The sequence below is a fragment of the Clytia hemisphaerica genome, unplaced genomic scaffold (assembly GCF_902728285.1).
Source record: "Clytia hemisphaerica strain Z4C2 unplaced genomic scaffold, Clytia hemisphaerica genome assembly, whole genome shotgun sequence".
NCBI lineage: Eukaryota > Metazoa > Cnidaria > Hydrozoa > Leptothecata > Clytiidae > Clytia > Clytia hemisphaerica.
In genome coordinates, this window is record NW_027103590.1 from 321,392 (window position 1) to 345,866 (window position 24,475).

At 35.0% G+C, this 24,475-nt stretch overlaps 2 protein-coding genes across 2 annotated transcripts in view; both read left to right on the forward strand.

The window, feature by feature from the left end:
• Positions 1-5,993, forward strand: LOC136801563 (uncharacterized). The gene is made up of 6 exons (XM_067058198.1): positions 1-142; positions 3,069-3,143; positions 3,528-3,602; positions 4,158-4,232; positions 4,519-4,626; positions 5,796-5,993. Exons 1-6 carry the CDS (start codon positions 125-127, stop codon positions 5,991-5,993), a joined length of 549 nt encoding a protein of 182 aa, XP_066914299.1. The 5' UTR covers positions 1-124.
• The window catches only part of LOC136801517 (protein HEATR9-like), a 43,000-nt gene that overhangs the window by 13,971 nt on the left and 4,554 nt on the right, over positions 1-24,475 (forward strand). The window contains exons 2-21 of the mRNA XM_067058155.1: positions 6,641-6,705; positions 6,860-6,998; positions 7,733-7,761; positions 8,152-8,292; positions 8,796-8,891; positions 9,377-9,432; positions 9,736-9,788; positions 10,422-10,501; positions 10,951-11,013; positions 11,840-11,896; positions 12,055-12,118; positions 13,868-13,918; positions 14,283-14,353; positions 14,682-14,864; positions 15,116-15,208; positions 17,141-17,177; positions 17,531-17,610; positions 18,034-18,107; positions 23,095-23,146; positions 24,126-24,307. Of these exons, the coding sequence (XP_066914256.1) occupies positions 8,853-8,891; positions 9,377-9,432; positions 9,736-9,788; positions 10,422-10,501; positions 10,951-11,013; positions 11,840-11,896; positions 12,055-12,118; positions 13,868-13,918; positions 14,283-14,353; positions 14,682-14,864; positions 15,116-15,208; positions 17,141-17,177; positions 17,531-17,610; positions 18,034-18,107; positions 23,095-23,146; positions 24,126-24,307 (1,235 nt within the window). The 5' untranslated portion in view covers positions 6,641-6,705; positions 6,860-6,998; positions 7,733-7,761; positions 8,152-8,292; positions 8,796-8,852. The remainder of the gene's footprint in view (positions 1-6,640; positions 6,706-6,859; positions 6,999-7,732; positions 7,762-8,151; positions 8,293-8,795; positions 8,892-9,376; positions 9,433-9,735; positions 9,789-10,421; positions 10,502-10,950; positions 11,014-11,839; positions 11,897-12,054; positions 12,119-13,867; positions 13,919-14,282; positions 14,354-14,681; positions 14,865-15,115; positions 15,209-17,140; positions 17,178-17,530; positions 17,611-18,033; positions 18,108-23,094; positions 23,147-24,125; positions 24,308-24,475) is intronic.

Genomic DNA, 24,475 nt, shown 5'->3' on the forward strand with positions numbered 1-24,475 from the left:
AAATATTCTGAAAATGTTTTGACAACACAAAATGGCGACGAACTGCATGTCAACACTATTTTATCCCACGTGGTCATAATTCATTTTTCTGTTGCAGGAAAGCTACTACATTTACGTATATAAGATGGACAACATTTGTGAGGTATAATTTTTCAAATTTTGCAGTGCCTGAAATTTCTACGAAAAACTTCTTGTTAATCTTGTTTTCCCATTGCGCATTGTATTTTTTCAAATACGATACGCATCGTGTCTACTAAGGGGCGACGTCCATATTCAAAGTTGCCACGCGTAACGGGAAAAGACCGTTACTTTCAAAACATACCTACCCACCTTCTTAAAACGGTCTTCATGATTTGACCAAAATTTTACCAAAGCTTTCATTCCCGCTAAAATCAAAACAAACAGGGCCGCAATCTAAAATATGTTCTGTTCGCGTCACTGACGACTCACCAAAACATAAATCCCGAATTCGGACAAGGCGGCAATCACAAATATCTTCATTTCGCGTCCTCGTTGGGTCGAAAAAGTGAGTCGGTCAAACAAAGTCAAAATACCGCGAATGCGCTATAAATCGCTCTCAAAAAATCAGCAATAATAAAATTTTTGAACGAAGGAAACGTCATCGACAGAAAAAGTCGGACAAATTTACCGACTCACCGACTCAATTCTACTCAATTTTCGAGAGTCGGTCGGGCGACGCGAAACGAAGATATTTGTGATTGCCGCCCATGAAGTCAGAAAAATGTCGGAAAATTTTTTCAATAGCTAACCACTTCTTTGAATCATCATTCGCAACAAGTTTTTGTTTCTTATAAACCCAAGTATTGAAATTTCAAGTCGAAATTTGGCAACGCAGTTGGCTTAATACCCCCGAGAGCCAAAAATAAGGTCGCTTTTAAGGTTCACACATGCGCGTGCCCATCAAAGATCAGCAAGAGATTTTGTTGATTGCCGAACTTGATTTTCGGGATTTACTAGATTTAAAACCCTACAAAATTTACTACCGCTAATGAAACCGACTGGATTTGAAGATGTTTTATGACGCGAACATATTTTAGATTGTCGCCCAGCCCGCTAAAAAGGTTGCCATTTTTCGGATTCTACAAACAACAGCCAAATTCCATCCACAATTTTTAAAGCATTTGTTTTTAAAATCCCAAGGCAATAATGTTCTGCTCTGGAAACATCCCTAAATTGTCAGGGAAAGATTTTGAAATTTGCTAAAGGAAAAAGGGAAGAAGTGAGCGCTACGTATAAAAAAAGCATAACCCAAAATAAAATTTCCTTGGATTTTAAATTAAAAAACAACAAGAAAATAGAGTCGATGTTGTAGGAATATTTGACGATCTTTATGTCTCATTTTCAACATATGAGCGCTACGATAAGCAGTCTTTGATTTTCCTGGAAGTTTTAAATAGATTTTTTTTTAAGGGACATCGTTGAATAATTATGTACTTAAAAACAATGATACAGCCATGCATAATTTTTAAAATAGCATGCTATTAATTATTATGGCTGCCCTCTTTAAAAAAAGGTCTATTTCATTTGACAGGCTAGCTCTAAAGCTCTATAACAGCATCTAATAACATGAAAACCAGAATATGATACTTCATCGGAAATCAAAACTACAAAGTGCACTTACAGTCGAGGATTATACCCTAAATAAGAGATATACTCTATTTAAGAGAAGGTCTCTTAAGTATCTTTCTCTTAACTAGGAGACTTTTCTTTCTTTGTTAATTTTTGGCCTCCCATCATTTTGCGCAAGTTTTGAACTTCATAGATCGACTCAGCACTTTTTTTCTCCCTCCTAGCAAAATTTGGTTGAATTCTGCTTATGTTTTGTGGACCTAGGATGGTTAGGGTCTATCAATCTAAAGGCCGATCTACATCATGAGAATTTCGTGAAAAGTAATGATATAGATCGGGCCATATTTAAGAAACGCGTTTAGGCGCGGTCAAAACGCGAGTTAAACAGAAAGTGAGTCGCTCTTGTCTCTCCTAAATAAGGGGGTTGAGAAAAAACGTTTTGAAGGTCGAGGGTGTTTCTTCATTATTTTAAAAATTACGTCAACACATGCAAATGAGGCTATTTATGGTTTTTCAAAGTTTGAAAAAGAATGAAAAGGTATTTTATTTTGGTTTTCGGGTCATCGGAATCACGGAAACGTGATCTTTCATGTGATGTTATTTTCATATTGCGCAAATAGTCTGCTCTGAAGTTAATTGGTGAAACATACAGAATTCTCCTAGTTTAGGTAACGTTCTCTTAAATAAGAGACTGAAAATCTCCTAAATAAGGTAATCCTCTAACTTGGGTATTGTCTTACTATGCTGCCAAAGGGTATCATGATCTTAGTTTTAGCATTTTCATTCAACTTGTGCACGATTGTTACTTCACTTTCTCTCAGGCCTGAGTGTTGTTCAGGTCTATCAGGTAGTCTTCAAGCCAGAGCTTATCAAAGCATTTTTCTGGGTCAACGCACAGTATATGGCACTCTTCATTTCCTCTACGGGCATTGTCAATTATAGTCACCAACTTCTCTTCCTCTCTTCACTCTAGCCTATGGCCATATTCAGACTCAAAATTTCTAAAAATCAAATTGAGAAATTTGGCCCTGAAATTGAGTTAAAAGTGCAAAGTCAATCAAATTTCTCTGAAATACGCAATAAAGACTTAAATAATTTGCATTTCAAAGTATAGGCCTCAAAATAATCGTTTGGGAGAAAGGCAACGATCTTTTGAATACCTTATTACTCCAGCAGAGTTTTCTTAAAATGATAATGTCATATAATTGATTTCTCATTCACAACACAGCTGTTACCCAGGTACAAGATAAAGTATCCCGTTTTACTGGCTGGAGTAATTTGTTATTCAATAGATGGTTGCGTTATCTCAAACAACTATTCAAAGTTTTTATATAAAGCAAGCTCGGCACTTGCTAATATTTTTTCCTCTATGGTAAAAAGAAATCGAAGTAAGAAGCATACAAGAATATTTTAATACACTTACAGAGGTTTTTACAAAGAGCACTGTGTACTAGAGGAGTATGGATATTTTATTTCAGGTCACTTTGGCAAAAAGCATTCAAAGAAAGATGCTTGATATTTTATTCACTTCCCAAAATCTAGACCAGAATGAGGTAAAGAAAATGAAGCATTTTGTTATATCATATTTTGATTTTATGACAAATAATTGTTTTTATATTCTCTACAGTACTTGGATATCATAGTCTTTTGGTTTGGCTGCTTATTATATTTTAAATTGCTCTGTCTCAACCTAATGTCTGATTTATACTTTTTAATTTTGGCTTATTTTCATTGAATGATGTCACAACTTGCTTTTTCTGTCTACATGACAATCAATCAAACTCTTTTTTTTAAATAAACTTTTTGGGATTTTATAATGAAGAAGTGTAAAAGTTTATGGCATGCAATTCATTGCACTTCTCAAAGATTTTAAAGGTGCGTGGGAGGTGTGTGCAAGCTATTGAAACAGTAACAAGTTGGTACTCATTGTATTTCAGGATGTCAAAAACCAAGTCACCAAGTTATTTAAACTACTCAATACAACCTCTTCTGAAATTTTGGTACACATTCAGGTATTTGATGAAACCAATTTGATTTTTAAATCAAAAGTTTTTTTGAGCCTTCCTAATTGTTTATCTTTAGGGTACAAATTTTGGTAATAACTACTTTAGGCTAAGAATATTGAAATTCTAAAAAATATAAGATTTTGTAAGGAATTTATTTGTGCCAGACATAATCTTGATTTTTTGTGAGATTTTCCAATGTAAGCCAATTTTTTTCTGTCTGTCATTAACTTCTTTACATCAAAAAATGTTTTCTTTATTTCATTAGTGGAAGTTTTTTCATTTTTTCATTGTATAAATGTGATATAGAAGCAGCACCAGCAAAGAGTACAAACATGGAAAAAATTTCAGGGGGAATATTTTTTGAAATCTTAGGGGGGGGGAGAGGAATATTTTTCAATTTTCAAGGGAACCAACCTACCAGGACACTATGGCCTTAGGATGTTATTATTCATTTTTTTCAAATCTTTGAGTGGTCAACTTGATTGGAAGAGAATGTACTTACTACTTTGATTTAATTATTTATTATAATTAAAAAAGTTTTTTACACTTTTCAATTTTTAGATTCTATTGAAGATTAAAAAGGAATTAAATTTTGCAAAACTTGACTTACAGAGATCTTCTTCCTCTGGTAACAAGGTAAGGTTTTATATAATAATGTTGATCTTATTTACCTGTAAAGTCTCTAAAAAATATATTTCAATTATAGGTTCATTCTGCCGGCAAATATAATTTATGTAATATGTAATTGGTGATCAATCCTGCTTTTTCAAATATTTAATGACATTGGTCAAGAGTCTCCAACAATTCGAACCCAAACTTTCTAATAATACTACAAATTTTGTGCACCAATGTTTCTAACAATAAAAAAAGTCTTCACTACTTGATGGTGTAGAGTCCATTAGATGACCGTATGTTTTTTTAGGAGAGCAAAGAATATAAGAGAGTCAAATGGTTGGAAAGTCGTTTGGATTACATATCGACACTGTGTCATGAAAAATGTGCTTCCCTCGATGGCAGTATGAGACAAGAGGTACTGTCATTCTAAACAAGACTTACTTTAAATTTAAAAATTTGATAATAGCCGCATTCTTTTTCGCCGTTCAACACATACAGGGCAGTTAAAAAATGGTTTGACAAAATTTGTTTAACTTGTAGAGCAATTAGTGCCATAGAAATCTTAACACTTTATAGCTTCTCTTTGTCTTTTTATGGCATTTTGGCATGTCCCTGAAGACTTTCTAACAACTTTTTGACAATACATTTCTCACCCAACATTTTGTTTTTGATAAATTACATATCCTTTGTTTAAAATGTTATTTATAAGGGAGAATTGTCTCAAACAAATAACTCTTATGGAATGCATTATGTATCTGACATGAGAATAGTGTCTTGTGGGAGCGCTTATTACACTAATTGCTCTGCAAGTAGAACAAATTTTTTGTCGACCATATTTTTTTGCTCACCTTGTATGTGTAGCAAAAACCTGTAGACAATTTGATGTTGCTTATGAAAATATAATGTACCAGGTAGTTGCATAAAACATCACAACTTGTATCTGAAAACTGGATAAAAATGGGAAGGTTGATTAAAAAACCATATAGTTGCTGAGAAATATTCCAGGACCACTTACGAAAACATAATAAACAAAGAAGATAATGACATTTAGTCCAGCCTTTACGAAAGCGTCTATTTTTATTTTTTTCCATCTGAAATCATAGAGAATATTCGAGTATATTTAAAAATTGCAATATCATAGGTCCTCATTTGAAATTGCTAGATATTGGATTAATTAACACAAAGCACTTTGAATAGTATCCCCTTAAAATAAGTCTATGAAGCTGTATGCTGATCTTGAAAATTAAATATAACATATTTACATCCTCCATCTAAAAAATAGATCTTTCATTCATTTCTTATCCAACATTTTCATCGTTAAAAATGGTCTGTACTATGCAATTTTAGAAAGAAGACATTCCATTCTTCAGTATTGTCGAATAGCACAATCAAGTACTGTAATATAATGAGTTAATTATATATATTGTATCGATAATTTGAACAATATTCAAATTCTTTTTTTAATTTTTTTAATCCCCTTTATTGCAAATTGCACAATATTTGCGGACACCTTTTCAATATATTGTCGACATTCAGCAACATATCATATTAACTTTATCCAGCTTTATTGTTTTTCTTTAACAGATAATCAGAATCGAAAGTGGGGACAGTGACGTCATTGACACAGTGCAACCCTTTCTCAGTCAAATGACTAGGGACTCCATTATTGAATCCTGCTATTGCAGAAGATTGACAAGTGTTGAGAAAGCTATGGTGCAAAATTTGAAAGACGAGCTGCAGGATAACCCATCACTAACCACTCTTTCCTCTGATTCAAAGTAAAGTTAATAACATTTTTGTCTGTTCCAAAAATCATGATTTCAATTGAAAGTGACCCTAAATGGATATTTTGTCCCACCCACTTCCCAAGTCTGATTCGAACCCTCCATAACAAAAAACTTTTTAAAAGATGCAGCCTAGTTTTGTAATACCTTATTTTCGCGAGAAGAAATTTTCGCGGAATTAATTTTAGATTCAAAATTTTTGCGGAATTTTTTTGCTAATTTCAAATTTTTTCACGGAATCTAAATTTAAATTCGCGAAATTAATTCCGCAAAATTTCTTCCGCAAAAATTCTTCCCTTAAGGTTACTGTACTATTTTTTATAATTTTAATGAAACTTTACTTTTAACTCTTTTTACTTTTTTTTTTTTTTAACGTTCTTTTTTTTCTTTTAAGGCTCTCCGAAAGTTCCATTACAAAATTAGAATCAAGCGGTATGAATTGTAAGAGAATTGTTTGCTTTCCATTCCAGTGTTTAATTTATAAGCATTAATACTATTTTCTTCTTTTAGAGGAAAAACGTGGAAAAGCTCAATAGGAGATAACCAAGACAATAAAATTCTTTCGGGTTTGGGCTATGTCTAGGTCATACAGTGGAGTCTAGTTTAAGGTTTAATTTAATTTTTTCTTTTCCCTTCAAATGGAAGCCAGAGAAGCGAAGTCTCCAGAACAAGCTGTTGTGTCAAGTCTCAAGTCGTTCGAAGAATATCAGGTATAGAGTCACACAAAATCGTGTGATCAAAAATGAAAAATCTCACATCACATGTCATAAACATTTTTGTAAGATAATAAACTTTGCCCACTTTTTTTTTTGCGATCATAATGTGCCACGTTTAACGTTTTCCTGTTCCGGTTTTATTGTTCAGGATGCAACATTAGGAAACTTGGTGGCAAAATTTCAAAAGTTTTTCAATGAGAATGAAGACGGAACACTTTCAAAGAAAAATACATTCACAAAATCAGTCACTTTCGATAGAAGAATTACCAAAAATTTTACAGGATCTGGTAAGTAAACGAATGAGTTCATTGATTCTCAGTTCGCTGATATTTTACTTAAACAATGGTTGTAAAATGCATACACTCACAATCGTCATAATAGCATTAAGTTCTACTACCATACACAATTTTGGTGCTTACATCAACTAAGTGTCAATCATCAATACTTTTTGAGATCGCCAAATATACTTTCCTTTAAAACTAGATAAGGATTAAATTTCCCACTCTATTATTTCCTAATCTCCTAAATCAAGTGAAATTGGTATAAGAGTGCAACATTTTTTACTCCCCCTCCCCCTTTTAACACCCCCTTCTCATAAACCCACTGAAACCCTTCCCACTGGAAAAATTGCCAGTCGAAAATTTTGCTCCAATTCCTGTCCCCACTGAAAATAATCAGATAAACAAATCCGCACTGCTAAATATTGTGCTATTTTTTCCATCCCCATTGAATTTTCTGGCTCGAAAACAATGGAATTCATAATTCAAACTCCCAGCCATTAGAAACATGGGGATATCAATCGCCATTGAGTTTCAGTCTGTTGGCTAAAAAACCCTACTGAGTCTGTGAGAAGTTTTTTACATCTTTATTCCAACCCTGACTCTAAAATGATGTGCTCGTATGGTGTACGAGAAAGAAAAAATGTTTTTTCTTCATTTGAAAATGATTTATAAACGTAAAGTAAGAGATGAAAAATGATGTCCTTTAATCTGATTCAAAAGATATTTCCTTTATTTAACAGAGTCCAATCGTTCTGGTAGGAGCAGTAATGTAAGTATATATCATTGTCATTTTAAAAAACTACTTTTTCACCTAGCTCTATTGGATTTACCTTGAGTCTTATAAATTAAACTCCGTTCACCGGTCTATCTGTCACCAGTTTTTCTTGGAATTAACTCATAAGTTTTGATAAAGTTTAAAGATGCTAAATGGTAATGCCTTAAACGCGAGATAGCTCGATTCTTTATTTTAAAATGCCAGTAATATGCTGGAAAACCGTTATTTTAGGATTTTCTGGAGATTTTACAACTTTTTTCTTGTTTTTTTTTTTGTGTTTTTTTATTTGCAAAATAATGCATATTAGCAATGTCTCATATGTACGAGTTACTCATATCGCAACTAAAGTATTTATGAAATATTTTAACTTTTCACTTTTTTCAGTTTGGTTATAACTATTCATCCACATGCCAAAGTCCTCAGTCACTTCAACTCGGTGTGAACGTTAAAGCCAAAGTCCAAGAAAAGCCATCATTTTTCAGTCATTTACCAAGAATCACTGAGGATATCCCTACAGAAAAGGAGGTATGAGTTCCTGTTAAAAAAGAACCAAAATGTGAAAGTTAAGGTTACATTATAAGCCAGACAGACCTCATTATACAGTGAGTCTCCTTAACTCAAACACGCACGAGCACAAATTTGTTCGAGTTAAGGAGTAAAGTTTGAGGCATTGTAAACTGTAGGGGCGAGAATACTTGGTCGAGTTCAGGAAACATTCGAGTTATAGAGGTTCGAGTTGAAGAGCTTCCACTGTATGAATTACTATAAAGAAAACTCAAAATGTTACAAAGTTATTTTACTGTACATTATAGGCCAGACAGACTTCGAGTTAAGGAAATTTCAAGATGTCGAGTAAAGTTTTGAGGCATTTTTAACTGAAGGGGCGAGAAAGTTTGTTCGAGTTTAGGAAACATTCGAGTTATAGAGGTTCGAGTTGAAGAGTTTCCACTGTATGAATTACTGTTACAAAGTTATGTTACATTATAAGCTGGACTTACTTACAACTATGAAAAATATTCCCTTTTCAGGATAAAAGCAAAGTCTATCCCCGTTCGCCTGTTGTTTGGTGTGACAAAGGTCAAGAGATGAACAAGATTCAACGAACGGTCAAGCCACGCAAAAAGGTATAGTAAAGCATCCCTATAATGTATCATTTAGTAATGCCTTGAATCATGCTTTATAGTGACCTCCGCTAACTCAAAAGAATTTCTTAACAAATCAACCATTTTGCGTATATTATGTTTTGCTCTAACCGGACGCGGAGTCTGACATGCTTCTTCATCCAAAACGGTCATATTACTTTTTTGCTTGAAAAGCAAAACAACTGAATTCTAATGTTTTATGTTTATGAAAAACTGATTTTGGGTGCGGTTTTGGTTTTTCCTTGGCCACCGTACTCAAAGCTCGTTTATGTTCTTTGTAGGCTTCTGCTCATCCTCTAGCGAAAAAGTTTCTTATAGGAAGTATAGGTCTGCGAATCAGACTATGTTCATTGCAGCTCTGGATTTTGTGTTCAGAGTCGATACGCGCTGTGCGGAGAGCTATCAGAAAAGCCGCTCATAGGTTGTTAACCGTACACTATAAACCCTGTCTTCTTATTTTGATGCAGGGAAAATCGCTTTCGCCGGCTTTTCAAGACTTGAAGACATCCCAAACTGAAGAAGAGTACGAATTTATTTTTCTTCAAATCAAAAAGTTTTATAAACATCTTTGTAAAGCTTTGGACTCAGCAAAGATATTCTTTAAATCTCAAATCTGTCTGTTACTGTATGAACGCGTAATCGATATTTTGATCGAAATTTTTCAAATTTAGTGAATTGTGAGTCACAACATACGTAGGCAATGTTTTGCTCCAATTTTTCATCCAGGATAAGCATTTAAACGTACGCTTGTAGATATGTATATTGTTAGGACACCGCTGACAATGCATGAGGACGTTTTTCTCAACGTAATCTTTCTATTTTGAAGGTTGGAGGAGAAACGAAAGATAGCAAAACGCACAGTAATGGTCCGTATTAAAGGTATATTTTTCTGCTTAAATGAAATTCCATCTAACTTCTTTATTGCGTTCAATCGTTTTCTGAATTCCCTTTTGAAAGAAAAGCTCGAAGGCAATACAGATTCGCGATGGAAAACACACATTTTTAAGCTCTTTTTGGACTGCGAAATGCCTCACGCTACACCGGGTCATTCTTTTAATACACATAATAGACCTTTTCACAAATAACTACGACACGAAAATCACTTGCCTCGTATTCAAACAATTTCCACGGTGATCATATCCCTTTGAGACATAGGATGATTTTTTATGAATAGAAAGTAGTTGTAATAAAATCCGCTGGGAGTTAATCGCCATGGCAATAATTTCAAAACGAGGCAAGTGTTGTTCGTGCCGTAATTTATGAAAAGGTCTATCACAGACGTTTACTCAGATAATACTGATAGTTTTTATAGTTTTTACAAAATTTTGTCGGTGAAATGAAATCCTGCTGCTATTCAGTGAAATCGGGGTTTTCAGTCCCCGTCAAAGAGAAAGCCTCTTCGAAGACTTTTTACAAAATCTCTCTGTAATTCGTTTTTTCTCCGTTCAAGTTCGAATTAGTGAGAGTCCACTGCACAAATGTTTTGATCATATTGCTAATTATTTTCTTTAGCTGTCAATAAACTGAAGGGCTTGAAGAAAAAGAACATCACACAGAGGGAACTTGACAAATTCAAAGCAGCCCACCTTTCGGTAATAATTTTATTGGCTCTAATAGTTTTTTATTTAAGCTATATCCGCCATCTTTGATCTGAGTTTTATATTGAAAGTGGTACCCAAAGCTATTACAGTGACAAAAATTAGCGTCGAATGCACAGATATCTTATATAAAACACTAGATAAAGCTTTCGCTACCCTAGCTGAAGCAAAAAGAAAATCGCCATCTTGGATAAAGTAGCGTCACAATTTAGCTTTAGGATTGAGAAACTACCTCTAGGATTATATTTGAAGCTCAGTGATAAGGGGTCTCGTAAAGTAACATTTTCGGTTAGTAATGTATTTGAAGTATGTTTTGAATTTAGATAAACATATTGTAATTAAAACCAGTCTTCATTTTAGAGACAGTATATTCTCTAGTGTCTTATTACTTAAGAGCATTGAGCTTATTATTAACTAATGCCACGTTTTCTTTTCAATTTCAGAGACTTTGCGGACCAGATGGTTTGAAGTCAGATAATAACAATATTGCAATCGATGCTGCCAAGGTTTCACTTCAACTTTTTTCCCTCTTTTTTCGTTTTTTGCTTTTTCTATATGGATGCGTCTAAAAAAGCAAAGAAAAATCAAGAGAAAAACTTTTAGACGAAAGACTGATTAGATTTTATTGCCTCATCTGTGAAACAGCCTCATGTATCTTTGTAACACCTTTACTCTTAGGTTCCAAATAAACGGGGGGGGTTCGAATAAACGGGGGAGTTGGAAAATTTTCTAGATTTTAATAAACGGGGGGGGGGACCTAATTGCCGGGGGGGTTGGAAATTGTACTTCTGAAACCCAAAAATAAGGTAAAAATAGGCTAAAATCACGCTATTTAGAGCAAAATATGGGACCTTCTCTTTGACAGCTGAAAATATTCTTCGAGATTAATAAACGGGGGGGTCCTAATAAGGTCCGGGGGGGCTGGAAAATTTTCGAAAAATTAACAAGCGGGGGGGCCCGTTTATTTGGAACCTAAGAGTAGTAATCTTATGAAAAATGTTAGCCCACAAACCTGGCAACGAAACGAGAACGAAGCCCGTTTGCTGAATCAAATCTTTCTGATTTTTATAATGGCGATGGCCTCAGCTACGGATTTGGTCGCCAGGAGAGTCCTAGCAGAGATTTATTTACTTACATTTTGATTGGCTTAGAAATCTCGAGAAAGCAACTACTTCACATGTAATGACTTTTTGGAAGAAAAGAATTGTTTAGAGATGAAATTTTAATTTTTTAAGACTCATCTTTTAACTTATTACCTTTTTCGGATGTACAATTTTGGACCCCCCTTTTTATTCCCCTAATAGTAATTGCGCCTTTGTGTAATTTCTTTAGAGTGCAGGTGCCCTGTTAAACCCAAACAAAGAACTTATTGCTCTCTTGAAAGAAACGGTAAGCCAATGAAGTACCTAATTAGTACCATACTGCGCAATGGATTTTTTTTTAAATAGGCTATTCCAGAATTCAGTTCAACAGAATGTCGGTTCAAATTGATATTTCATGTCGGTTTTCTTCAATAAATGTTTTTTTGTTCAATTTCCTGTTTGCAGGTGAGAGATGAAGGGAAAGTTTGGTTACTACGCTATGAATCGGCGAAAGCATTGCTCCATCTCGGTAACGACCTTCTTTCATACGTTTAGAGGCTGTGTTATAGACATTCTAAAGTTTCGATCTAGATTTTCTGATATTTTGTCAGAATTTTTTTCTCGACTTTCAGTTGAGCTAGAATCTTAGAATGTCTGTCTCTCTGTCTGTTTATCTGTTTGTCTGTCCGCTAAAATCTGGGAGTGCTTTTTTTCAAAATTGATTTTCGGAGCCTGTGTACTAATCGTTTAGTTTGTTTTGCTACAATCGGGCCTATGAATAATTTGAAGCTACTGAAGTTTAGCCCAGAGCGTTCGACTATTTCAGCCAAAGTGGAGGAAAGGTTTCTGGATTTCATTTTGGTAATTAACCATGGTTACAACCATTTCAATTTTAAAGCAGAGTTCGTCTAACAGTCGGTACCACTACATGAAAAAGGCAACTATTGCCTTAACGGGAAATAATTCCCGAACGGGAAGGTGAAAATAACCCGAAAAGGAAACTGTTTCCAGATTGAAAATTCCATCACTTTTCTGTTTCCCGTTTTGGTCAAGAAATTTTCATCGTCCCCGAACGGGAAATAGGATTTTTTTTAACAAAGTAAATTTTTGTTTCCCGATCGAGAAAAAGTTTATTCCAAATAGGGGATTTTTTAATTGGAATAGGGAAAGTAGAATTAAGAAGCGATGACCCGGTGGATTTCTTAACTGACTGGTGAATATTATTTATTTTCCCTCCTTTACGAGAGGGACAAGTTTTAAACTTTTCACAGGCATTTCCGGAGTGCTCAGAGGCCACTTTCCCGATCGGGAAACTGGTGAACTTCCCGATTTGGAAAGTCTAGACATTTCGGGAAGTTTTCCACCTTCCCGTTCGGGAAATACTTCCCATTAAGGCAATAGTTGCCTTTTCCATGTGGTGGTCCCGACTGTCTTATGATAAATTGTTTACTCAATAATTGTCTCCTTCGGAAAGAAGAAAGAGAAAAGGGGTCAAGCTGACGTTTATTATCACATCTATTGAATAGCAATACTTTTGACATATTTCACTGGTTTGTGATTATCCCGTTAAAATTTCAAGTTGATGTAGAAAAAAACTAGACTTAACTATACTGTACCATAATATTACTTTTTACACAGTCAAAGTCATCCATAGCATTTACTGTATGAGATTCGATTTCCAAAATGATCAAACTTAAGAGGCGTCTTTGGCTTTTTTTCTAATCGAGTTGTCTAGCCTTAATTTACAGATAATTGAACAAATTTGATTTTACTTTTTTTCTCAAATATCCTTACAGAATGTTGACTTTAATTGTTGAAGTCAATCCAAAGAAAACTCTCAAGGTGCTTTTTTATTTCAATCTATTGAAAACATAGTACCGAAATTATTTTTTCAAAATTCAAAAGCTATGGATGACTTTAAATTCTTAAGATTTTAATTATATGCTGCTCAGTTTTTGAAATTTTTACCATTAGAAAGAAAATATTATTGGATTTCAGAAAATACACAAATACACACTTTTGACGTATAACAGTTTGTTGTTCTAAAAAATTATGACCAATTAAAGAAAATGTGTCAAGAAAAGTGTACACACATATCCTAGATTGTGTCATCTTTTTGAATTTTTAAACTTCTTTGAGTTTTGAGTGTTGCAGGTTTCAGTTGGGGACTTGTTGATCAAATTTTTCAAGTTTCCCAAAAGGTATCTATGAAATTTGCCTCGACTTATCCTCGAAAGCTAATAATTTTAAAGTTAAATTAAATAATTTTTGTGTTTAGAAATCTGGGATGCTCAGTGCATGGAATTTCTGGCTTCGACATTAATTAGCGGTAAGCAACTAGATATTTTTCAATTGATATTCAACTTATTTTAACCATTTTTAGGTCCGTCCTTATTTTAATCCTGCAGCTCAAAAAGAGGGGGTTGATTATTTTTGATTCAGGAGTTCTATGGTCATGAAAATTGCTATAGCTGATTTCCATACATTAGCGAAACAAGTTTCTATTTGAAGATTCTGAAAGATAATCGAGAAGGCTACTTTTGAACATAACTCCCGAGCTTTTTTTTAAGACAATTAATTAACGGCCACTGCTAAAGAGTGAATGATAATGAGAATGACGTAATATTGATAACGTCATTCGTTATGTTTGAAAAACATTTTTGAGAAATATTTTAATGCAATTATCACTACAGGTAATGCTCAAGTGAAATTGGATTTATTAGAAACCATCAGGGAGACAAGGAATGGGAAATTCTTGCATAAGGTTTGCTGTAGTCATTTTTTTTTTAAATACATGCGGAATTTGTTTTGTTTTGATGTTTTGAAAATTCGCAGTTTTAGAAAATTATTAGCATAGAATGACAGGTACGTTAACAGAGTTTTTTGTACACGACAGTTTGCTTTTCATAATACAAACATGTACCATGAAAAAAAGATTTTCCCCTCCTTGTATGTTTAGGAGTTCATCTTTTTGTCATTTCAGGGGTGGTCTCTCAAAAACCCCTAAAAATCTCATATAATGAACTCCTTTACATGGAGAGAAGGGGGGAGTTTTATAATTTCTTATTCATATTATTCACGTTTATTTACAGAACGATGGCTCGATGTTACCATTACGTCATTCTTTGGTATCCACCATGAAGGACGGTTCACTGGACCTTGAAGTTCGCGTCGAAGCGGCCCTTGCGTTGGCCCATTTGTGTATTAAGAATAGCTATTCGAAGGAGTTGTTGCTGAAAACCCTTGATAGTGAAAATGAAAAACTCAAGTCAAGGGTGTGTAAAATATATCTTTTTGACAGAAAGGTTAAAGCTGTTCACAATCAACAAACGAAAAATCTTTTGTCGACGTTTCGACGTATGCAACGGTGTCTTTCTGAAGTGAAGTAATTTTTAAAGAATATATAAACTTTTTATACAGAGCTGAGTTGTTTTAGATGATACAATTTGAGGATTCTATCGCACGTAAAAAGTTTTGGCGATTTGGGTCTTGTTTATCTTGAAAAACATTATTCTCGTTTTTTCAGGGCTTGTCGGCGTTGGTTAAGCAATTGAATATTCGAAATGAAAAGATCCTTCAAGGGATAATGGACCAATTGAAGAGTGCCATTGGCTGGAAGGTATTGCTTTTGTTATCATAGCCCTTCAGATTTTTAGGAGCACCTAGGAGAAGTCTTGTATGGGGTAAACTAGAGTCTACTTCTTACTGAACTTTGCTTTCTGATGATTTTGATGGCGAGTCAAGTTAAATAGACTAGAGGATATCGCCATCTTGAATTTTTTCACTTTCGTTTTCAAAAAATTATATGAAAACATCAAAATAATAAAATATATTTTAAAACCCAATCAAAGTTTATGAAATTATAATAAAAACATAAAGATACCTCGGAAATTTGAAAAAAAATAGTCTATTGGTCATTGTTTTATGTTTGTTTTTCTCCAAAAAGGGACTGGATCTAGTGGCCTGAATTTGCTACCACCTCAAGCAAAGCCAAATAAATCAAGTCGGCCAAATTACACCGGGCCGCTTATCAGCGCCTTCCAGTCTATTAAAAAGCTATTTGTGGCCCCCGGGCTATGTATGGGGCTATAATTTTGCAAACCAATGGGGTTGACCAGCTGTTCTAACTAAAGAGGCTCACTAGGGGAGGGGATTTATTACAATTATGTTTTCCAAATTGAACATTCGCAGGTAAAGGTACCAAGTTGTGGTACTGGACCAGTGCCGAAAAGTTGTACTTTCTTGTTTTTTAAAATTTATCTGAGACCACCACCACTTAGTACCCTGGTACTAAGTTGAATCTACCCCTTAAAATAGGTATACCACCCCTTAGTACCCGGTAAAATCTTGATATCACCATTGAGAAATGACACACCACCGTTAAGTACCCTGTACTAAGTTGATTTTCCCCCTCAAAATAGGTATACCACCCTTATAATTCTTAGTAATTTACTTTCTGGTCTTTGGTTTCTGGTACACCTGGTTTAATTTTTCTAAAAAACTTTACAACACTGTATTAAAAAATATACTACACCACTCTATACCACCCTTAATATCTCAGGAAAAATTCCTGTCAAGTTAGGTCAAGTCAAATATCATTTTCAAGTCAATTTCATTTAAATCAAAAGAAATACATTAAACTACTATAGTCTCGAAAAAATGAGAATTAAGAATAGCTAGAAGATGAAACTTCGGGGCAACCTGGAGACTTCAAAATTTGACAGATGTGGCTGAAATTTGGCACACTTGTTCATTGAGTGAATATCTGGACGTGCTTTTTTCATTTTTCAAGATTTTGATTTTTGGGGCCTGGGGACGAGTTTTCTTGCTAAAATGAGGTTTTTGGACACACTTGTTCCTTCAACAAATGAATATCTGGGTGTCTACAATTGGACCTATAAATAATTTAAAGCTACTGAAGTATACTATAGAATTAAAATTCTCTTCATCTCATTTTCTTGTATTTTCTTAGAAATTCAAGAGAAAGTGATAGAACAGTGATAGAACATTTTTTGTGATTTTGCAGGATTTTGAGTACCAGATACTAACTTGATGCCTCGTATTTGGTATTGAGACCACAATTTAGTCCCTTGATACAAAGTTGCAAAAAAAATTTTCAATTAGGACCACAACTTAGTGGGTCAAGCTGGAGTTTTTACAAGTTCTTTGATGACTCTGTTAGACAAACGATTTTATTACTTTTTCTAAAGAACGCGTCATCCCTATTGTTTAAAAATAACCAATCAGTTAAGCATCTTGTAAAAACTCCAAGGCATCCCAACTTAGTACCATGGACTACGTTGTTTTTTACTTACCTTATCAGACCACCACCCAGCACTGGCCCCCACAACTTAGTACCGACCCCCCTGGGTAAAGAGCGAATTCTAAAGGCTACCTAATCGTGTAGGTCATCCCTTTTCGTTCGGGTGCCTAAAACTGGGCTGAAGCCATTTATATCAGGGTACATATCAAGCAATTATATATTTTTTTCTTTAAACATAGGAATTCAATTTTGAAAACCTAAGTTCTTATTTCCTTTATACCATTTTAGATTCGTATGCAAGCCTCACTTTTATTACAGAAATTCAGTGAGTTGAGTCATCTTTTGCACCTCTTCGGTCAAGTTTCTAAAAAACGTATACCCCTTTAGAATGCTTGGATTGACCTCCACATCAAAAGAGTTATAGGTATTTTTTCTGGAAAAAGCCCTATTGATTATGAGTGTCATCAAAAGCGATTTTAAGTAGAAAATGAAATGGAGCGCTCTTGAGACGTTCACGAACGTCCACGAACATTCCATAGCGTTCCTAGAACGTTCTAGATCAAACATTCCAGAACGTTTACGCTCGCGAAGGAACCTTTGTGTTCAGAAGACTCGAAAATGAATTTATCTTCTTCTCGTTAATTCTGTGTGACTAAAAATCACTTTTATCTGTTGTAGGTCTTCAAGAGATTGAAAAATTTGGCGATGAATCGCTTTTTGATTGTCTCCACGAGCTGCTTTGGAATCATCCAAGTCAGGTAATTTGTAATGCCTCAAAACTGCCCAGATATCTTATGCAAAACATTATAATAGTCGGATACTAATTTTTTTTCTACTTGGGGTGGGACATTTTTTGGTGAACCCTAACATGTTTCTATACCCCCCTACCAAATTTCATCGCTTTACCATTTTGTCCCAGTTTTGAAAGTTTATGGTTTAATTCTGCCTGACCGATGGTTTGCTATGAAGATTGATTAAATTTAATTCATTTTGTTCATTTGAAGAAAATGCCTTATGAAAAGCCATATTCATTTGTCAATTTGTTTTTGTTTTGCTATAGGACTGACCGATAGTTTGCTATGAAGATTGATTGATTAAATTAAATTCATTTTGTTCATTTGAAGAAAAGGCCTTGTGAAAAGCCATATTCATTTGTCAAATAGTTGTTTGTTTTGCTATAGGAGTTTAGGAGAAGCATTGCAAGCTTAGTGGAACGTTTTGGAATGAAAGATGACGTTTACAAACTTGTATTGAGGTTTGTATCTTTTCTAGTTTCTAATCTTCTACATTGAACTTCCCATAGACAATACCGAAAACTCCCTGACTTTTGTAAAGCCCATTTGCACATTCAGTCCTAAGGTTGCTTTGCTCTCTAGCTCAATTTCTTAGAAATATACAATAGTCGAACGTGCGCAACGCACTGGGCTCAACTTCAGTGGCTTCAAATCATTCATAGGCCCAATTGTAGGCCCCCAGATATTCACTCAATGAACAAGTGTGCCAAATTTCAACCAAATCCGATCATTTTGGAGGCCTGTAGACTGCTCCAAAGCTTTAGCCTCGTTTTGGCAAAAAACTCGTTCCCAGGCCCCAAAAATCAAAATTTTTGAAAAATGCAAAAAGAACCCCAAGATATTCACCCAAGGAACAAGTGTGCAAAGTTTCAGCCAAATCGAACAATTTTTGAAGTCTCCAGGCTGCCCCAAAGTTTTAGCCTCGTTTTGGCGAAAAACTCGTGCCCAGGCCCCAAAAATGAAAATTTTCAAAAAATGAAAAAACACCCCCAGATATTCACCCAAGGAACAAATGTGCAAAATTTCAGCCAAATCGAACAATTTTTGAAGTCTCCAGGCTGCCCCAAAGTTTCGAAAAACTCGTCCCCAGGACCCAAAAATCAAAATTTTTGAAAAATGAAAAAAACACCCCAATATAATCACCCAAGGAACAAGTGTGCAAAATTTCAGCCAAATCGAATAATTTTTGAAGTCTCCAGGCTGCCCCAAAGATTTAGCCTCGTTTTGGCGAAAAACTCGTCCCCAGGACCCAAAAATCAAAATTTTTGAAAAATGAAAAAAATACCCCCAGATATTCATCCAAGGAACAAGTGTGCCAAATTTCAGCCAAATCGAACAATTTTTGAAGTCTCCAGGCTGCCCCAAAGTTTTGGGACATACACACAGACAGACACAATGTTAAACTATTAATATTACACCCTTTTTGGACCTACCCCGGTGGGGTGGAGGTCCTATAAATTAACCCATGTTCGTTCGAGCGTTAGTTAGTTAGTTAGTGTGTTAGTTACCAGCTTTTCCCGAGATTGGCTCATTAGTTTTTTCTGATTTTTGGCACAAAGGTGCATGACCATAAACCCTCGAATGTGACGGAGCCCGATTTTCTAAAAAAAATTTTTGGGCAAATTTAGGCCAAAAAACGGCTTAAAAACGGGTTTTTTGGATTTTGTGAAAAATTGGATCATTAATTTTTTCTGATTTTTAGCATGAAAGTAGGGTACAATCATAGTTAAAGGATGGCTCAAGCAGATTTTTGCAAAAAAATTTTTTTGGCTCAAAAATCGTATTTTTATCTATAAGAACCACTTTTAATAAGAATACATCAATGTTCTTAGCCATATTATTATTATTATTTTTATTAATTTTTTTACGATGAAAATGTCACGGTGGAGGCTAATGATTTGAGTTTTCTGTAAACACTTATTATTTTTTTGGCTGAAAAACGAATCTTTATCTATAAGAATCACTATTTATGAGCATATATCAATGTTATTAGCCAAATTGTTTTTTTATTATTATTTTTTCTAACAGAAGAAAATGTCACGGTAGAGTGCGACTGTTTGAGTTTTCTGGAAACCTTACACGCTTTTTTTTTTATAAGAATACACTTTATAAGAATGTCCATGATGAAAATGGCCAAAAAATTAAGAATGTCGTAAGAATATTGCCATCATGAAAATTAAAAGAAGAATTTTTTTTTTATTAATATATTTTCAAATGCATCTAAAACCTTCTCGAGCTAATTAAGAAGCTGACCTATTTTATTTTATCTTCCTTATACATAGCTTATGTACTCGAAGACCACCTTTTAACTCATTTGAATGTTAGCAGATAAGCAGTTTAAAAAGTATGTATGTTTTTTGCGACTGTAAAATGAAAATAAGAAACGGGAAGTTAAACTAAACTGGGTGTCCACTGAAAAGAAGTAAGTTCGTCGCAAATGTATGTCTGGATTCAAAAATATGTTGTTTTTTCACGACGAAGTAAAAAAATAATAATAGATGTAGACGTTTTCATTCTTCATCGCTTATTGTTTTTCGCCCTATCGCAAATAAAACAATAAGTTTTTAATTCCAGACGTCTGTCTAGATTTATTTTTTGCGACAAACGAATTCGCGATGAACTTATTTTTTCCAGTGGACACTCAGTCTCTTAACTTCAAAATGAATGCACGAGGGAAGAAGTATAAGCAAATGGCGTTTGGATCATGGAAAGGATTCAAGAGAACGGTTATACACAACAACAAGGAACTTGAACTCAAAGTGAACGAAACTGCAGCAGACGTAGAGAAGAACGTCCAGTGCTCATACTGCTCAAAACGATTCAAGAGTAATGGCAATCTTGTCAATCATTTGCAATTTAAACACCTTGAGGAACAAGAGAGTCAAGAGAATCTTTCCTGCGACCTCGCTTCAAATTCCAGCATCACAAGAGACAGAACAAAAGCAATTGTTCGTTCCGTTGTTGCAAAGCTGGTATCTGATGTTGTTGATAACGTCGAACGTGCATCTCCAGCTGAAGATTGTGTTATCGTGGAAGACAAACCAAAAGCGAAATCTAACCGTAGAGGGCAGAACAGACGGAATAAGTATACAGCGCAGTTTAAAGCAACTGTTATCGAGAAGATGATGCCTGGTGTTCTTAAAGAACACTTGGTAGAGGAATACAACGTTTCCCAGTCCAACATTTCTAAGTGGCTTAAGAACAAGGACAAAATTTTTAAAGAGGTTGCTGATTCCAACCGTAAAACATTAACAAAAATGCGAGTGGGGACAAAGTACGTCCGTTTGTATAGTGAGCTCCTTACTGAAGTTAGAAAAGCGAGAAGCCGTGGTTATTTGGTTAATTTCAATTGGATTTGGACAAAAGCCAGGAAGATATACCGTAAACAGGAAGAAAACCCTGACGCGAATGTCCGTAAGCATGTCATTACAACCTTCTTACGCCGATACAACATTCGGATGAGAGCACGACAACGTAACCGAAAGTACTCAAAGGAACATTTCAGAGTAGCTTTGACCAAATGGCACGGATCTACTCGGGAACGCTTGATAAGAACTGGTCTTAATGATGACTATGATCAGAAGTGGGGACGATTTCGACCAACTAATCGTTTCAACGTGGACCAGTCGCCTTTACCTTTCGTTATTGATCATAAGAGAACTTATGAAATTATCGAGAAAAAGAAACAAAGATACAATAAAGTTTGGATCCAGCAACCAGGCAGTGGCCTAGACAAGCGACAATGCACCCTACAAGTATGCATCCGCGCTGAAGGGGAGCAACCGAAACTGGCTATCATTTTCCGAGGTACTGGAAAGGGAATCAAAGAAACGGAGAGATTATCGTATCACCCAGACGTTGACATTTATTTTCAAAAGAACGCTTGGGCAGACACTGAGTTTTCTGTAGAGTGGGTAAATAAAACACTTGCCAAAGTAGTTGCAGGGGTCGACCGTTACGTTCTGTTCTTGGACAACCTGACCGCACAACAAACCACTGAATTCAAGGAGGCTGTAAGCTCACAAAATGGCGTTTGTTGGTTTGGACTGCCAAACGCAACCGATTTGTGGCAGGTTGTTGATGCTGGAATTGCTCAACTGCTCAAAACTTTGACCAAAAAGGAGCAGGATGATTGGCTTATGGATGACGAGAATTCAGATAAGTGGTATGGGCATACCGAAGACAAAAAGTCTTTCACGGCTTCTGAAAGGAGAATTTTAATCTCCCATTGGTGTGGGGAAGCATGGAAGAAGGTAATTTCAGGAACTTACGATAGTTTTATCAAAGGCTGCTGGGAAAGAACTGGATGTCTTATTACAGCAGATGGATCTGAAGATGAGAAAATCAAACCAGAAAGCTTATCTGACTACAAAGTACCACCACCAATTGATTACGTCGAAGCCACCATCTCAGTCGCTGTTGCAAACGTAGTACCAGAAGTGATCATCGACCCGTCTATCGAACTGGAGCCAGAGCCAGAGGTTGAATTGGAGGAGGAGGAAGACCCGACCGATGAAGAAGAGGTGCAGCTCGACAGAGAAGAGGATAGAACTTTTGCAGATGAAATGGTTGGGATGAAAGTGAAGGTTTTGTACGAGCACGGTTGGTGCGAAGGAGAGATTGTATACTTTAACAAAGCCCTTCAAGAATATAAAGTTAGTTTTGTTGATGGTGACGATGATTTCATTCCCGAGGACGAGGTTGGAACTGCAGATGTCCAAGTGATTATTTAAAAACTTTAAAGTGCTTTTATATTTTCTACAGTATCTCATTTACTTCGTACTTTACATAGCTTAGCTGTTTAATACATTGTATTTATTCTTTTGTCTTTTATGCATACACATAAGAAAGTTTTCTGTTTTTACATTACTTTTCGATGATTTTGAGACAATGACTGGTAAAATCTGAAAATTAACCTTAAGAATGTGTTAAGAATATTATATGATGATTTCGACAAAAAAGTTAAGAATATCCATGATGAAATGGATTTACACCATTCTTATAAAAAAAAAAGCGTGTATTTATTAAGCTGTGCATTTTTCTGATAGTGGTTTTTATAAAGAAAAGCGCTTAATCGCTTTTTTATTTCTTTTTCAAAAATCTTTTTCAATAGTGTTGATAGTTTCTCTCAATAGATATGCTTTCATTTTCTTTATTTTTTTGTATTTTGACCAGTTATGTCTTATGTGTTTCACTGTTTCAATGTTCACTGATTAGTTTGATAACCAGGTAGGTCCATAAAAGTATCGCTTGTTATAATCATTAATTAGAGTTATAGATCAAGGGCCCTTGTTTGCTGAAAAGATTTTCCTTTGCGTGATAGTAAAACATATTTGGCTGTTTTCAGGGCTCGAGCCTTGACAGCCTGGTTGCATATAAAGGAGAAACTGATTCTGCACATTTCATCACTTTTTGACTATTTCAATTAAAATAATTTTGTTTTTCTAGAAAACTCGAAGACCGGGATGAATCAGTTAGAGCCGAAGGAATTATTTCACTGGTAAGCGTTTCTTTCAGAATTTCTTCAGAATTTTTTGCCAGCACTTTACTTCAATTTCTTTTTGCAACCAGCTTCCCATTGGTCAGTGTTTTCCTGCAAATAGCTGCCAGTTGGTGACCATAGCTGTATTGGTACTAGTAGTAACATGGTTTAGAGGGTGATTTGGGATTAATAACCCCGAGGTTCATTGAAAACATTTCAAAATAGCCCGAACGTACCGAGAATACCATGTTATTCCGCGTTAATTATATGGTCAAAAAAAGAATTGAAGAACACTCAATCGCTATTTCTTTTCGAAACTTATAAAAACATTCGAAACTATAAAAAAACATTCGACTGACACTCTTATTTTGATTGGCTTAAAAATTTCTTACGATATTTTGTTAACCAATCAAAATATCGTACGATACTTTTCTTTCAACCAATAGAAATTTTTGTTTACATAAGGGCGATTACAAAAAAGCGGGGCTATTACGGATTTATCGCCCCGCTCGTCCTTTACAAATCTAAGCTAAATGTAATCAACCATATAATTATTTTTTTAATCTCTATTGTATTCAAAATTGAGCTACATCGCCAGGGAAATATATATTTGACATTGCGTCCGTTTGGTTATATATAAGCTTATAAGAAAAGAAAGATAACTAGCTTCCTACAAACAAGGTTAGTGGTAAGTCAAGGAATGTTTTATGTCTGGGCCTAAATGTTGAGAATGGTTTTTTCTTCGTGTTTTTTTTTTCTATTTTGATCAAAAGGCTTGGAGTGACTTCTTAAAATGATTCAATAACCAGTATACCTTGTATTTTTAGAACCGTCTTTATATATAACTAAAGACTTTTTTCCTACTGATCTTCATTTAATCTCCTGGATCGGAAAAAAAACGATCTAGTGAGCAGATATATAGATACCTGTCCCAATTTATGGATGTCCGTAAGTATCATGCCGTACTGATAACATGTTTTCGTTTTTGAATTTCCAGGCGACACTGCAAGTGAAAACAGAGCGTGAACTCAAAATCCTTCTCGACATTCTTGAACTTGATTCGAGTACTTATGTGAGAGCTCAAGTCATTCGAACGTTTGTGGCTCTACAATGGGTTCACCCCAGGGTCATACGAGCTTTACAAGAAAGACAAAGAAATAATGCTGATTTCCTCTCAGAGTAAGTAAAATCTATCGAAAAAATAGACTTGATTTGTTTAAAAGTTTAGGAGCTGTTTCATTATGATAATACCAGCTTATTGGAATAATTTTCGCGTGTTACATTACAAGCAGAGCGAAATTTTCTGAATTCGATTTCGCCCATAGGCATACTGGAGAAGTGGGACGT

Excerpts from the sequence above, each read along its gene's own strand:
- LOC136801563 (XM_067058198.1), top strand. Across the intron at positions 4,233-4,518 it reads CTTCTTCCTCTGGTAACAAG|GAGAGCAAAGAATATAAGAG; the intron begins GTAAGGTTTTAT and ends ATGTTTTTTTAG. Across the intron at positions 4,627-5,795 it reads ATGGCAGTATGAGACAAGAG|ATAATCAGAATCGAAAGTGG; the intron begins GTACTGTCATTC and ends TTTCTTTAACAG.